The sequence below is a fragment of the Haliotis asinina genome, chromosome 10 (genome assembly GCF_037392515.1).
Source record: "Haliotis asinina isolate JCU_RB_2024 chromosome 10, JCU_Hal_asi_v2, whole genome shotgun sequence".
NCBI lineage: Eukaryota > Metazoa > Mollusca > Gastropoda > Lepetellida > Haliotidae > Haliotis > Haliotis asinina.
The window spans coordinates 49,242,910-49,259,902 of NC_090289.1; the positions used below are offsets into that span (position 1 = coordinate 49,242,910).

At 39.4% G+C, this 16,993-nt stretch overlaps 1 protein-coding gene and 1 long non-coding RNA gene across 2 annotated transcripts; one reads left to right on the forward strand and one right to left on the reverse strand.

The window, feature by feature from the left end:
- Positions 1-1,928: 1,928 nt before the first annotated feature.
- Positions 1,929-15,840, reverse strand: LOC137298448 (uncharacterized). The gene is made up of 4 exons (XM_067830716.1): positions 15,686-15,840; positions 7,150-8,411; positions 3,843-3,873; positions 1,929-2,287 (listed from the first exon to the last, which is right to left on the reverse strand). The coding sequence occupies exons 1-4, from the start codon at positions 15,735-15,737 to the stop codon at positions 2,046-2,048; spliced, it is 1,587 nt and encodes a 528-aa protein (XP_067686817.1). The 5' UTR covers positions 15,738-15,840; the 3' UTR covers positions 1,929-2,045.
- Positions 13,144-15,906, forward strand: LOC137298449 (uncharacterized). The gene is made up of 3 exons (XR_010957750.1): positions 13,144-13,957; positions 14,437-14,572; positions 14,972-15,906. It is a non-coding gene; the product is annotated as an uncharacterized lncRNA (long non-coding RNA).
- Positions 15,907-16,993: the final 1,087 nt, after the last annotated feature.

Below are 16,993 nucleotides of genomic sequence, written 5' to 3' on the forward strand. Positions count from 1 at the left end.
TAAACAGGCAAACTTACTGGAGAACTTGCATTCAGACGCTTTACGATCCATATGCGGCGCGGTTCGTGGCACAAGTCATGATAAACTATACAGGGAAACCAATTATAGTCCACTGAAAGAAAGACGACACCACTCTAAGCTCATAACGTTTTATGAAATGTATTATTGTCTGACTCCAGATAATTTGAACAACCTTGTACCAGGAAGAGTATTTGAACAATACAACTATAATCTTAGGAATGGTAATTCTATCCAAACTATTAACTGCAGAACACAAAGATATTCACAATCATTTTTACCAAGTGCGATTATGTCGTGGAATTCATTGCCTGATGGATTTGTTAATGCCATTTCCCGCAGCCAATTTAAAACAATGATAAGCCCAACAGAAACTCATAACTACTTTGATTTGAATGTTGGAACGAGATTCTGTCAAATCGTCCACTGTCGCCTCAAGCTCGGCTGTAATGATCTAAACGCGGACAGATATAAGCGGCACATTTCGGAAACATCGAAGTGTTCATGCGGTCATAATAACGAAGACGTTCTCCACTATCTGTTTAAATGTCAGAACTATACGAATCTAAGGTCAACTATCTATTTTTATTCTCAAGGATATAATGTTAAAACAACTTTATACGGCAATGATGCATTGAATAACGTAATAAATAGTGATATTCTCAACCCCTTTACAAGACTTCATTTCATAAAGTAACCGTTTTCAGTGATTATGATCTATGCATATATGTTGAATGTAAGAGAAGCTAGATGTAAAACGATCTTCTGCAGCAACTGACTTGATTACTAGGCATAACCAACACCTAGCAACAGTTGTATGTTATTTGGTCCTACTATTGATCTTTGTCGTCGAACTACTTCAACGATATGTCCACCTATTGGAACACTTTAATGTACTGGAGCGGCTTTAATATGAACTTCTTGGCTTGTTCGCGTATCCAGATTTCATCACATTTTGAAATAAAAATATGTTTAAACCACTTGGCTTAAATAAAGCAATCGTATTGGTGAGAGAGAGGTCTGAAGCAGAGAGACAAAGCGGTGCTCAGATATCTGTGACATATGGCACCATTGCTACAAGGGGAAGTACATGTTTGAAGTCATGGCAAGGAACTTACATGAGTATCTTATGTATTCGTGATGTTCCCTGGGTCATGTCTTCCAAACACACAAAGTTTGATATAAGCAACGGTAATGTGTACACCTATAAAGATTCGGATTTCAGTAGGTTATTATTGCGAAGCAAGGATCAATATCTACCATTGTTTTCAGAACCGTATCACCAGCTTTCTTTAAACGCCTAACGTTCAACCCGTCATGGTAAGATTCAACAATGGAGAGTAGAGCACAACATGACCTGTTTCAACAAAAATATGCATTAATTATTAATACTTTCAGCTCTGTGATTCTAGTGAATTACTAAGAAATAACTTCTTTGTGTGACATTTACAAGCTGGTATCATGGACATGGAAGATAGACAAGTTCTTCCTTCCAATGGATAAAATGTTTCGATGTATATTTCAACACCGTTATCAAGCACCTGATCACTGGCTCAATAACGGTGTTAGCCTCAACATGTCACCACTTGCTTAATAACGGTGTTAGCCTCAACATGTCACCACTTGCTTAATAACGGTGTTAGCCTCAACATGTCACCACTTGCTTAATAACGGCGTTAGCATCTACATCGACACGTTGCATCCACTGTAATGAATAAGTTGTCTGCATATGAAGAAAGACGTCCCTGCACTAAGAAATAATTTTGATGGTAACTATTTTGTTGAAACTGAAATAACGACTAACCCGTAAGGCGCAACTGAATACATCACCTTCTTCACAAACCTGAAATATTAATGACAAATACATGTAGCTACAGTGATTTTTCACTGCCACAAAATGCTGGTGTCATTTGATCCCTTAACATTATCTTTTGACGTAACTTGTTCTAGGTGTCATGAGTAAAGGGAAGGGCGGAATATATCCTAGAAATATAGAAGAGATAAGAATAAGAGGGATAAGATAAGGGTCAGTTTGGCACGAGCTGATAGTACGTCCAGTCAGCAATGTCTTCTTGGCCATTAGTCTCGGTGAACAGCAGCTCACAGTTGATGGCCACCGGCAAAGCATTCGCTAGGTAGTTCACGCCTTCACATTCATCGTAGTTGAGACAGAATGAGAAACAAACTTGCTGAAACGATACAGAGAGCAACTTCATCCGCTGTGACGTCTTTCTTCTTCCTGGGTTTGCACGAAGGTCTCGAGAGCAAACTGAAACAGATAACTGTGCCGCAATCAAAGTTTTCAAACAATTTTAAACAATTTTAAAACAATTTTAATCAATTCTTCTTACAATTTTAAACAATTATTTTTCACTTTTTAGGTTGGTTTCTTGCCGGGAAGTAGACATTTGTTATGACAGTAAAAATACTGTGATGTTAGGGAGCTGACGGTGCTTGTTGTTTTGAGGGATTAATTTTCTGGGTTGTACTAAATTCTGAACGACCTAACGAAATAAGTGATATGAACTCACCCTGTGTTCTCTATCATGATGACTTACATAACTGAAATCAATGAAGTTGATACGGACTCACGAGGTTTGCTTTGACAATCGTTGACTGACATTGACTGACACTGACTGATGGTAAACACCAGCTCAACAATTTAGGTATGTGATATGCTAGCTACACTCACAAATCTATCACTTTAATTCGCGCTAGGACACAGACATCACCAGGTTTGCAACTATACTGTCTTTGGTGCCAGTTAGTAAATAAGGAGTATCATTTTCTTAAACAATAAGACAGTAATATTTCCACATTTCTAATGTTTTCTAAATGAATATAATGTATATATAATTATATATACTATAGTATTCTTCTGATTTGTTTCCTTATAGTTTAAAGACTCAAAGTATTTGAATGATACAGGCGAAAATGATACATTTTTAATATACAATATGGCCTAATACGTTTTAACCTTTTTATGGTGGTCAGTGCATATTACCAAGGCAACATTGTTTAATTATCTGTCCATGTGTTGGTGAGACTACAATAAACAAGTTCTCTCTGGAGCGCGCGACGACGTTCTGGGTCAAGGGTGATCTACCAGTCCACTCATGGAACCACTATGGGACCATCTGGAAGGGTGGCATGGACGTCTTAAGAAGATCGTTTTCAAGACTCATGCAAATGTTTATAACATAATATTACTTCATTGAACCATTTGTTTAGTTTTCCATTTGCGAATTTATAGCTACCCCTATGCTTATCATCAAAGATTAGGTCCATTGTTCTAAAAGTAAAATTCAACCCGAAAAGCCCTGCGTGTCATTTGTTCTTACCGATCTCACGCACGTCTACTTCACCGTTATAAACCTTTTATGCGATTTGCCAAGTGCCGCCCGAGCTGGGAAAACGTTACGAGTGTAAGTATTTCATTTATAGCACGGCGTAACCGCTTAATGTAAATACTTAATGCGATTACTCAATCGGTCAAAGCCACGAGAACGGTTTGGACTGAAGACAGACAGCGGTAAATAGGTTTTGCGCACTAATCGATTTGTCTAATGTGATACCGATGCCACCTTTATGAATTAAGTATATATGGTAGAACGTTTAATTTCACTTTCAGTTGATATTGTAAAATTAATATTAATAAGAAAACCATATTTCTGCCATACAGTCCTTCTCATGCTGCTGCTATTTCGTAGTCAGTTAATTCTGCATATTCTTCGTCAAGGTGGATTTGTGTAGGACGCCCTTGATGCACTTTACAGAACAAATGTAAGATGCTCATTGATTATCTTTTTGTTAAAAATACAAACCTTGAGACTGGCTGGCTTCTGGTGGAAGTTTCTGAAACGAAATGGAATAAAAAAATAACATAACATCATAGAAGCACGATCAATAAACGTCAGTAGTGTTGCTTGGGCACCGTTTAGTTCTGCATGGGTTGTTGGCTTTATTGATAGCATGTAACCAACCGAAAAGGAACAAACATCAGTTATTAAACCTGAACAAGGCGGCCGTGTATGGCAGAAGCATAAAACAGATACGATAGGTTAAAGGGTTCAGGGCCCTTATTCTCGAAACGTTCGTAGCCCTAAGAATTCTTAACTTTGGTCGTAGCCAATGTGTTAAGAATGGGTTTAAGAACTTCGTAGGGCTACGAACGTTTTGAGAATAGCTAGTCAGGTCTTAACGGACATCAACCGATCTGTGAAAGTGTTTATGCAATTGTTGAACTAGCTACTAGGTGTCATTTAGGCACAATATGTTTATATTAACCATACGGTTAGAAATAAACGAGGTCATTTAAAGCCGGTGTCAGAATGCAAAGATCACTTCAGATAGAATTCCCATTACTGACGTCATTCCAATGGCGTAATGTTGGAATGACGTCACATTCCTTGCTATATAGCTGAAAACTGTCATTCTACAATCAAGGTTTTTTAAGACGTCGGCCGTGATTAATGCACGAAGGGGGTGTCCGAAAGGTATAAGAATTAACTCTCAATAAACTGAATAATACAGGCGCATTTGTGCCATCCATCTTGATTTTACTAAATTTGTGTGTAAAAACAAGGATAAAGCCTGAGCTAATTGTCGTAATACCTCTGTTCAGAAGGGTCACTGGTGCAGCCTGATGGTTAATGCGTTAGCTCGTCCGGCCGAACACCCGGGTTCGATTCCCCACATAAGTACAATGTGTGAAACCCATTTCTTTTGTGTACATGCCGTGGTACTGTTCAAGTATTTCTAACAGCGACTCTGATTCACTCCGTTCACAAGATATGTTGGGATGAAACAACAGGGGGTAATACTGCAATAGTCACCTTACCCTCCCATCACATCGGCTTCCCATGTTGTTACCAGAACAGACACGTATGTTAATGACACGCGCCTGATAAGAAATTACAGTCGGTACATGTGTGTCAGTGTGGAACAGGACCGAAACACTATAAAAACGTAATGGATGGGTGGGGGATCGATTGCTGGATGGGTAGATGGATGGAAGGATGGATGGATGGACAGAAGGATGGACAGTAATATTCTTCAAGATATGTCGATAGTTTAGAAACGATTTTCAGTGCCCAAATCGACTGATTTTAATTGCTATCGTGAAGACAAGTTTATACCGTAGAAAGAAAATAATTCTCCATGGTGACATACATCAACGTTGCTTCGTTGTTCATCATTACTTGAGATATGTTTGCAAATACTGTTTGATGTATTACTGTGAATCCCGGTTTTTATGCAGTGTGTTCAGGTCATGGCATGTGCATGGAAAATGTCTAACGGCGAAGACCAGTCTACGGCAAATCAGGCCGCAAGCAAGGATAATCCACCTATGAAATAACACGTATAATGAATACAGTTATCAAATTCCCTCGAAAGTTAAACACAGTCAAACTATTTATGGAATGCCATATCCCGGTAAAATGCCTTGATCATTGCAGCAATCAGACTATCAACCAAATTCCCGAGGCAAGTTACAGAATCTCAGAAACAGTCGATTACCTCACTCAAACGTCTTTGGAACAGGACGTCAATCAGGAGTTATCACCTGAGGACCCAACTTGGAAGTTTGATCTATCCAAAGCTTTTCAGAATATTCTGCCAGCATAGTATAGTCAATGATCATGCATAATGATACAGCAAGGATTCCACCCAGAACAGTCCTCCATCAATGCAATGATTCGCATGGCTCCCAGTGGTCACCATTCATGTATCTGTTTGAGGCAGTACGGCCATTCAGAGACGGTTGTCACGTTTCACCAGCTGCCGTTTGGGAAAACACTGACGGTCATCAAACATGATCCAGTGACATGATCTAAAGACAGGGAGGCTCGGCCTATGACACTTCCACGTAGAAACCATTTTTCAAGGCATGGGTACCTCAAAGTCTAAACTCCTTGACAGATCAGCTTATGCAGACATCACGATTACGATGAAACAGCCACTGAATTCAACATTTGTAACCAACACAGGGAATACATACAAACAAGGGAAAAGAGAGATTATAACGACATCAGATGAATTTTGTCTTTGTTTGAGGACGATAATGTGTTGACAGAGGATCCAACACTTCATAACACTGGTGTGCCAGCAGATGAATGTGGAATGCTGAGGGTGCTAAAGAATCTGGCTTCTGTGGAGTCAAATAAATGCTTCATCAGAATATACGAGAAGTAGGAGGGGTACAGCCGCAAGTGCTGTGGATCTGTTTTGGTCAAATCTCACGTTATCGGTTTTAGATCCACTATGTGGCTGGTAAGGTATTTTCCGGGTATTGTCATTTTTAAATGACATCACGGGCATTGTTGGTTGTTTTAGTATTAATTTACGGAGGGGTACTAAGACAGTTCCCCCTGGGAGGGTGATTTGTGGATGTGTTGATAGGACCTTTCAAATTCCACAGGGCCAGAACCGAATTACAGCTTGTGATAGATATCCGTCTATCCTCTTGCCTTTGCCTTCCTTAAAAGCTTAATATAACTGTATGTAGTTGTACATTAATACTAGGACAGGTGATGACGCAAAAGACAGAACATAGCATGTAATGTGTGGTTGGATGCGGAGACTGTAGCATGAGTTATTCTACAGCACCTTCTGGTGACCTGCCAGGGGAAAACAGGCAGTCAATAAAGCTGTACAGATTACAGTGAAGTCTACATAAAATGGGAGAGGGGTAATTAAAGATTGAAATTGTAATGTTATTACACACTGATGTACAGTATGATCGACAGGCACTCGTCTGACAGTTACAAGCCAAGTCGGGGTTAAAGCGTCCGCTCGTTACGCTGAAGACAAGGGTTCGATTCCTTACAATGTGTGAACTCCACTTCTGGCGTCCCCCACCATGACATTGATGGAATGTTGCTTAAAGCAGGGTAAAACCCAACTTACCCACTTACTCAAATGCTCAACTACTCACCCAAGTCAAGTCGGTCGAAAATGGTCACACGCATATGTATCTGTATGTAGATATGTATATGTAGATATGTTGAACCTAAAATGTTTCTATTTTCTACGGTTGCATATTTTGGATTAAACAGTGACTTAACTGTCCAAAATCAAATACTTCCACACAACAGCATTGCAAACATATTTCTCAGTTTGCTTACTTACATCTCTTTCGTTGGCTTCAAATGCAATAGAGTATGCATGACACGTCTTGAAGCCCTGCATATACACAGCCAAAGGCTTTCCTCGTCTATGTCTGAGGACTCTGGTCTCCGTATTATCTGTCACCGGATAGAAGCAGCCTGAAATATTGGTGCCCGTGACTTGTGTCCATGAAGCTCCCGTGACGGCAACGTCGTCTAAAAGAACGTCGTTAACGCCGTCATTCTCAACCAGGATCACAAGATATCTTCGAGGTTTGGAGAAAGCCGTGGCGTCCGGCACTGTGATTGTGTAGACGAGGTCCCTCAGTGGAAGAGGATGAAGCATGTAGTTGGACACATCGCCCTGGATGGTTCTTGATTTACCTGATGCAGTTGTCATGGATACGACTGCTGGTTTAGACATTTCAATCAGTTTGAACTGATTTCGTTCAATACGCAGTCTAGCTATCGCTCTTGCATTTGTAAGTATTGTCGAACTTCCATCAAATGAGATGTCCGTGTCAGCTTGTGTAGAGACAATGTTTATGTAGTCTTTAGTATCAGACAAGGGTAGCCCAAAAGCAATGTATTCCGTGCCTATTTTGTCCAAACTAAGAAGCTGAGTTATCTGCCCATCTGAACAGAGACCTCTGGATGTTTCTGTTCTGTTCACACCGGTCAAAACAGCAATGGGTTTGTTGGATGCAATGTGCGTTCCAGAAAGTTCATTAACAGACTGAATCTGAAACGCTTGGTTTCCCTGCAGTGTGATTGAAAATGCACTTGATAATATTTGTGGAAATCCATTTATTTCTGCTGAAATGGCAGGATGCATGTCTGGGAGTGTGACTTTGAGTTCAGTGTTTGGGAAAGGGGAGACTACTCCCACCGTAGCTGCAGATCGGGCATTGTAAGAGTCAGGAGCTACGACTACATACTCCTTTCCCAGTTGACTCATCTCTTTCACTTGATACATATCAAGGTTCGACGATTTGGCGTTTTGTGCCAATACTGTGACATCGTCGGAAGCCACGACGCGGATAATCCTGTTTGACGTCCTCGTCCCTGTAGGCATCTGAACATCAGCAGGTAGTGTGACCTTGGTTCTTTGTCCTGGGTCAAGCGTGAGGGTTTTGAAAGGAACTGCGGCGTTAAGATGCGGAACAAACACCTGAACTGTCACTGGCTGTGTACGCGATGAGGTAATGTACAGGGACATGTAAGAGGACGAGCTTGAAGAGGTGGCCCATTGGTTCTCAGTAAATACCGTCACGTATGTTCTTTCTGAAACCGATAATTACAAATTGATCAGTACAACGAATCAATCATACATGTCGTACAAAGACAACGGTCACATGGTAGCAAACATGTTCCATTACTCATTTATATAAATGGGTAAGTCACGCTTGTTATGTCATGTATACAGAAATCTCGTAAACACTTGTGTCAGTACGTTTCAACTAGTTTCCAAATAATCAAGTTTGTTCAGGTCACTGGTTATGCTCTAGCACTGTTCGTCTGAGTTTACATACATTCCTTTCGAGCCCTCAGCGCGGTGTTGAATTAATGAGATCATGTCATTACCTGTTAAAGTGAACACCAGCGGCAAAGGATAGGCCCAATTCCTGGCTGGCATCAGAATATCCGGGTTCGATTCCCCACATGGGTACAATGTAGGAAGACTATTTCTGGTGTCCCCCCGCCGTGGCATTGCTTGAATATTGCGGCGTAAAACCAACCTCATTCACTGTCTCATTTCGACATGGAACAAGCATGGTGACAAGCAGCTGGAGAACTATACAGTCAGTAATAATAAACACCCGTACAAGTCTGCTCTTCAGTGGTATTATTGATAAATACACACTACACAGCAAGTACAGTTCGGGAAGACAACTTCATAATCAGTAATTAGGTAATACAGCTTGACAGTCTGTACAAGGAAGATCACACGGCGCCATGCACAATGATGGTACAGTTCAGTCACACAAAAACATTTACAGAAAGTGTTTTTCGTGGTTACCTGATAACGAATGAATTTCCCTGTGCCTCAAGTGCAGAAGCACTCGTACAGTTTCAAGAGTTACTCGGAGCTGTTGAGTCAATCTAACTTCCTTTATTGTTAATGACAAACAACACAAAATGACTGTACGTGTATTACTCAAATTTACTAACGTTGGAAAATATTCGTGTCATCTGGCGGCCATATGAACAACGCTTGAAATCCACGTATCATGTGGCTGTCTGATTTACACACATTTAAAGTGGTACTAAAATAAAGGAACACTCTGCATTTTACATGTGTGTACATCTGGTCATTGTTTCCATGTGTTTTTCAGCATGTGTAACATATGAAAATGCTGTGATTGTTGGACATGTATTTCAATACATTTGAAATCTTGTATGACCAGGGTTATAGTTCGGTTGGCTCAAAAGAGTACCGATCAATTGCAATGTCACTCGAAAACTAATAAGCATATTAACATACTCAATGAAACGCAGATCAAAATCAAAACACCATACCAACTCTGTGAGGTTTTTGCAGAATTTGTGTCCTAATGATAAAAGACTTTCACTGTTTAATACGAGGGAGGAGTGCAGAGAAGGGCACTGCCAGAGAAAGCGCAATCTCAGAGAAATTTATGATATTCCTTAAGCTGTGCCGTACTGTCTCCATGCTTTCTCGTACACCTGGCTGTCCCTTTCTCTGCACTCCTCCCTCGGAACAAATATTGAATTGTGTCAATATTTTAATGACAATTTGTTAAACAACATTTTTGTTTTAAGGAAAAATATTCTGCAAAAAACCCGTAGAGTTGGTATCATACCCTGATTATGATCAGAGTTTCATTGAGTGTGTTACGTCTATTAGTTTTCGAGCTAGACTACAATTTATCGGTCCGCTTGTGAGCCAAACGGACCATATGTTTGTCGTATGTTTAGTACACTCGTAAATGGATGCAATGGGTAAATAGAGTGTTACAAGATTGACACTACTTTAACATGTCTTTCAATGGTTATGTAATACAACATCGGGTTCGTTAGCGATAATGTACCGAGATCATGAGTGACACATGGCGAAGTGATACCCATGATTGAGCACCACTATCAACGTGGATGCCTTCCTTGACAAACATATGCTGTCTGTTTGAAATGTTCACAGTATGTGTGTATAGGCCAGAGCGATATGTATGCTACTGTGTGCGTGTGTGCGTGCGTGCGCGAGGGTGTGTGTTTCTGATCAGTAGGTAATATCATATATTCTTCTTTTTTTGTTATGGAACTGACATTACAGTTTAAATAACTGACCTTAGACGCACTGCATTTATATGAGAAGACACTGCTTATAACAAAACACAGACAGATGTGTACACACAGACATGAACCGGATGGTCCCTAATTTAAGTGCACACTTGTATGAGTTATCCGACTGATCATAGCTGCACAAATTTCGTGATCTATACTTTCAAAAACGATAATTAGAATGTATTAATGATTACTGTCGTAAATGTCTAAACCTCCACACACTTGGTATGATATCTTGTTGATTCGGAATAAAGGCATTATCCTACACAAACGTTTTCTCAAATTTTAGTAACCCAACAGAATAAACTGTTCATACACCTCGTCTTGAAAGCTTATTACCTAATAGCATTCTGCTGCTCATGTTTTTCCGTTTTAGCTTTTTGTTGTCTGACTTGTATACATTATATAATTTCGTTGTTCATTTTGGCATCCGAATATGATGGAACATAATGTGTACGTATTAATCTATCAGAGTGCCGAAACCTATTGTCTGTATGCTTTATTGTTACTGGGTGAAAGTGTTCAGTGTACCTTCGTACAGAAGTTCCTGGGAATAGAAACGGTAAATAAATGGAAACCTACAGTGGGTAAAGATTGGAAAGAGTTATTATTCATAGAAGTGTTTTAAATCATCAGTGTGCAGATCATGTCACTAACATAAAATATGGTGGATAGATGGTGACAAAACTGGGTTCAGTCTTGAATGTGTGATAAATGTACCAATGTATATTTCTTTAAGAGTATCAAATAATGATGGGGTATGCTCGTGGTTAAAGTGTTCGCTTGTCCGTTCAAATGCCGTTGTTTGATTCCCGACATAGGCACAATAACATTGACTCTTAGTGGCTTGAAAATATATTATTTTCGTAAAAGGCAATGACCTGAATTTCAACTGAAAAATAGACCAAGTAACTTGGAAGATTCGCAGACTAACAACATCAGTATCGGAGGTACATGTGCAGGAATCATCTTCAATCACATTCCACAAACATCAGATAAAGGTCCAAATGACAACCACATTTATTGGTATCTTGCCAAGCTCTGTCCTCTCTCAACGCCGTGTAACCAGAATGGTACGGTCACGACCTCGGGTATCCATATTCAGTCATGCCATTTCTGTATAGTATGTCTTACAGACATTTCTAGAAATTTGATTTTTCAGGTGTGGAAAGAGTAGGGGAAACACTTGCAAAATATCAAGGCCAGCTGAAATTATCCTTCAAAACATCATGTGTACATTTAACAATTAATCATCAAGTGAAACCAAAGCATTCCAAAAAGGCCATTATGTCCAGACAGTGTAACATCACCTTTGGCCGGAGTTCCAAATATCTGACACCGAACGCCTGTCAGTTTAAAGCCTATAGTTTTACCAGGATGCCTCTATCGCGGTCACAATGATGGAGGCAATGGTAGTTGCCATGTGTCTTCCAATATGATTAAATCAGTGAAATTCTTAGATTTACCAAATACAGTTTGAAAGGAGTCTTTCTTCTATCAGTGACTTAAATTGCGTAGATTACAGATTTCATGTAGGGCATCATAGATATTTCTCAAACATGGTACAGGACCATTAGACTCATTAGCTTATTGCCTCAGCACTTGCGAATTAAGATGTTGATGTAGCTGAATTCGAAGATGTTGGTCTCGCCAGCCATGATTCTTCTATAACCAGAACCCTGCAGTGAGCGAATCTGTCTCACAGTACCTGAACCACAGCATTTTCTCTAGTGCATAACCCTCACTGCAATGCTGAAGAATTGCATGAAGCAAATCTAGACTTCCTCGGGTCTGACTGGGGCTCCTTTTCAATTTTTGGTTATTGGTAATGTATTTATATAGCGTACATATCCACACACTGGTGCATGCTCATTTCCCCCTCGATTATTGGACGTCAACGGCACATCTTATCAATCTCAGCTCCCTGGGGAGTATGCATCATTCAGTGGAGCTTTCCAATCCTTACGAGGTACCAATTCACAACTGGGTGGACTGGGACACATAGTCACAGTACTTTGTCCATGTTTACTGCACGTAGCTGGGTGTTTGCATGTATTCGTGTGGTCACCATCTGGCCATATACCAACGGATTGGTGGGTTCTTTTAAGTGCACAGGAATGTGTACGGTACAGTTGGGCTTGTGACAACTCTTAGAGTCTGCACACAAAGTTGACTTGCTTGCCATAAAAGGCGACTATGCTTATCGTAAGGTGGTCAGGCTCGCTGACTTGGTTGACACATGTCATTGGTTCCTTGCGCAGATCGATGCTCATGTCTAAGGGTGGGCGGTATTATCGGTATATCGGTATATTGCAATACAGAAACAACACAATACGTACCGGTACATACTTGTGTAATTTTCCAATATATTGGACGTTTTTACTGTAACAATTTCAGACTAAAAACACCAGCAAAAACTACGTGAAAAGTGTAAATAAACCAGGAAGTCCTACAGGTTCCACTATACTATATGAATATCACATGCTGTCCGAGCAAGGACAGTTGAGAAACAACTCAAACGGACAGAGGCCTGTGACAGCTGTGATTGGATGAAATAGTGTAAGATGTGTATGTGTTTTAAAAGCACATCCACCCTGTTATTAAAACTGACCACAATTTTAAGTATTTAGTGCTGTCATTTTTATCACCATGGGTTATGCTTATGTGTGTACATATATTTTGAAGTAGGTGACATTCGGTGCGGAGCTGGGGGTTGATGTGTTCCGCTTCCTGTGCTTGGCAAATGTGCAGGACAAGTTGGCCACAACTTGTGTTTTATTGTAGCTTAGAGGACAGACTGTACCCATGTGTACATGGAATGGCTGTTGATAGATTGGATATTTTTTTAAAAAATATAAGGTTACTATAGAAGTCTATTGGAAAACATTTGGTGTTGTGTAACCTGTAAAGTGAAAGTAGCGCAAACATGAACGGCCTCGTAACCAGTCAAAGTAACTTACCTCCCTTTCCAAAATGGCGGCAAACAGTGGGTTGCTGTGCCGAATCGGCATGGTAAATCAAGTGTTTGGAAATATTTTGGTCTCAAAGCTGTCGATGGAAAGGTTGATTCCAGCTATGCCGTTTCTTATGAATGCAAATCTATTTTGAAAACAAGTGGGGGTACGACAAATTTAACCACACATCTTCGCCGACATCACCCCATGGCGATAGCAACGAAAACGAGCAAGCTGCCTGTAGCCAGCGTTGGTGATTCGAGCGTTCATGACTTCTCTTCAACTACATCTTCTACGAGTCAACAAAGTCTTCATGTGTTTACCAACAGGAATAAACAGTTTAAATCGAATTCGACCGAAGCACAACAAATAACACATGAAATGGCATTGTTTCTTGTCAAAGGACTGCACCCCTTTTCCTGGATTGACAGTCGCGAATTGCGCTCCCTTTTGTCTTTACTCCAACCACGCTATTCTGTCCCATCGAGAAAACAGTTTGCTGAAGTGATTGTCCCAAAACTCTACCATGAAGTTAGAAGTGAAATAGCAAGTAAAATGCAAAAAGCAGTAAAGGTAAGGCTAATATCACTCATTTTGTAACTAGATTAATGAACTAGCAATGAATTAATAAATATTAGATAAGTCAATTAATAATTTCAAATTTTCAGCTTTTTTGCTTTTGATGTTTTCAAAAATATTGAATTTTCTAATGATAAATATTAACACTCAATTTAGTAAAGTAATGATTAATGAAATATGGTCAATAATCACAAAAACATTATTTGAGTTAGGTTCAGAATTTTATAAGCAAATCTTCCAAAGAAATGATGTTTTTGTTAAAAACAATACAATTGAAAAATATTGAAGAGCTCTGTTCCAAATTAAAGCTATTTTATTTTAAATGAAAAGCAGAAAGTTTATATGATGATGAGAAATTGAGAATACATATTTTGCTTAAATTTAATTTTTAAATTCTGTAGAGTTTCCATTTTTCCTTTGAAATATTCTCTCATCGTAAGGCTTAAACCAACTTGTTTTTCTTTTACTTGTAGGTCTCATTGACTACTGATGGCTGGACCTCCCGCGCAACTGATGACTATGTTACAGTAACAGCATCCTTGGTCAAGGATGATTGGAAACTGGAAACGTTTGTACTCCAAACAAGGCCACTGGGAGAGAGCCACACAGGTGATTTAATTTCTAAATAATTTTTATGTGTATTATTTGAATTAATTTAATTTCCTGTAACTTAGGTACTACTTACATATTAATTGTTTTGTTATTTGAAAACCTCACAACTTTTTCAAATAATTCCAGTCACTGACAGTTAGTGTATTCTTTGTTTAAACAAATCAAAGTAGTTTTTAATTGTAACGTTTAAATTTATGTTCAGTTAATTTCAAGCGAAAGCCCTTGAATTTTAAATTCCACCTTCATTTGAAATATTTCGCCGTTAATAGCTGCAATATTGCCCAAGCGGCGTTAAACAATAACTCACTCACTCACTCATTTGAAATATTTCCTACACTTGATAGAAAATGTTATATTCACAATTTTTATTCTTTCTACTTCTTTATTTCCTTACAGCTGACAACTTGGCTGACGTACTGAGGGAAGTTATGAGTGAATGGAAAGTTGCAGATACAAATATATACCCACCCCCCAACACACATACACAGTTGTCACTGACAACGCCGCCAATATTGTAACAGCTGTACAACTTGAATCCTGGTATTAGCATGTATTGCACGTGCATAATCGTCAAGCTACCTGTAGCAGCCAAGTGTACTCGCCCAAGTCGTTGTACCGCCTCTCTTGTCACAAATGCGTTTAGTGCGCAGGATCATCTAATATGTGTCTTCCAGTAAAGGATCATCAGACAAGTAAATATATTCGAAAATGTGCATAAACGTACTGTCTGGAGACGCTTCGCGCCAGTCAAACCGCGACCTATCAATTAGATTGGTAAATTAAAAAGGTAGGTAGTACAATTCGAAAAGGTTTACGAAAGTTACTTCATGTCAACTTTGGTTTGACGATATTCAAAACATGTGGACCAGAACTATAAATAAGGTTGTTCAAAGTTTGAAGCATTTGACGAAAGTACTTTTATACTGGTGATTACAATTTTCGTTAAATCTTGAAGAAGCGAACGTTTACTCAAACTTTTTGTCCGCTTCAGTGAAAACAAAGTGGTTAGCAGGTTAGCACAGACTTGTGAAATACATTGCGGGTCTTCACCAATCAGTATGGCGATTGCTGCAACAAAACGAGTCAGTAAATTGTCTCTTATTGTCCTACCTTGACCGCCAAGAACAGTTCCAACCACCAACATATACACCCATACTTCCATGATGCCCCCTTCTATCTAATGACAGCTACACTACAAGACTTTACTCTGGAAACTATCGATCCGTCAGTTGATCCATCGCCATTGAATATCAAATTCAGTTTTGTCTCACGTCAGTGTGTAATTGTTTATCCATCTGCTTCATATAATCAATTACGATGTATCCACTTCACTGGTTTTGTTGTGTGATTCCAAAGGCGAAGTGAAATGTAATCTAAAGTTATATCTTTATTTTATCAGTTTATTACCGAGAAATATAAGGTTACACCCTTATTACCGAGCGCAGCAGGAACATATGGTATTATACACGTATGAAGTACCACTATGGTAATCTCCAAAGGACACGAATGACACCTTTCTAAGGTGTCTGTTGAAGATTCTTTAGGAAAGAGATTCTATCAAACCTAATATTCTATCATTCGATACTGTGATACTTTACTTGGTTGAATGGATGGCATATTGTTGGTAACACTGACTTCTAAAAACAAAGCTACAAAAAAATAATCACAAATATGGGGAAATGAAAACTCAAGCGGTTTTAGAGCGAACATAAATATGCTTCTGGATTAAGATTAAAAGTTATTCGTAATATGTCTAGGGCTAAGTATGTGAGTGAGTCAGTCAGCAATATTCCAGCTATATGGCAACTTTCTGTAAATAATCGAGTCTGGACCCAGACAATATAGAGATCAACAGCATGAGCATCGATCTGCCCAACTGGGAACCGATGACATGCGTCAACCAAGTCAGCGAGCCTGACTACCCGATCCTGTTGGTCGTCTCTTTTTTTCCTGATAGTCACCTTTTATGGCAAGCATGGGTTGCTGAAGGTCTATTCTGCGCCGGATCTTCACGGGTCGCTAAAAGCAGAAACCTTTGAACAATCCTAATTTAATGTGTACTTATGGACCACTATTAAATAGTGATGATGCCATGTATATCAGAAAAAGATGAACGTTACGGTGGCACCTGTCACACACAAAAAAACCCACAGAAACTAAAATACGGACTTGCACCGGACACGGGTGTCTCGAATATGGAAACCTCCACATAATAACATTATACTTATTTGGAGGCCATTGTAACCCTGATCAGTTAATTTACTTTTCAATACGAATACGTATCCCACAAAGCCTGTGAAATCCTCGTCATTGAAGCATGGTCTTTTGCCCCGTAATTTGTGGTTTTAAGGGAATTGTGCCGGACATGCCACCAGCGAATAACAGGAATTATCTCATTCGATCGCAAGACCTTGATGT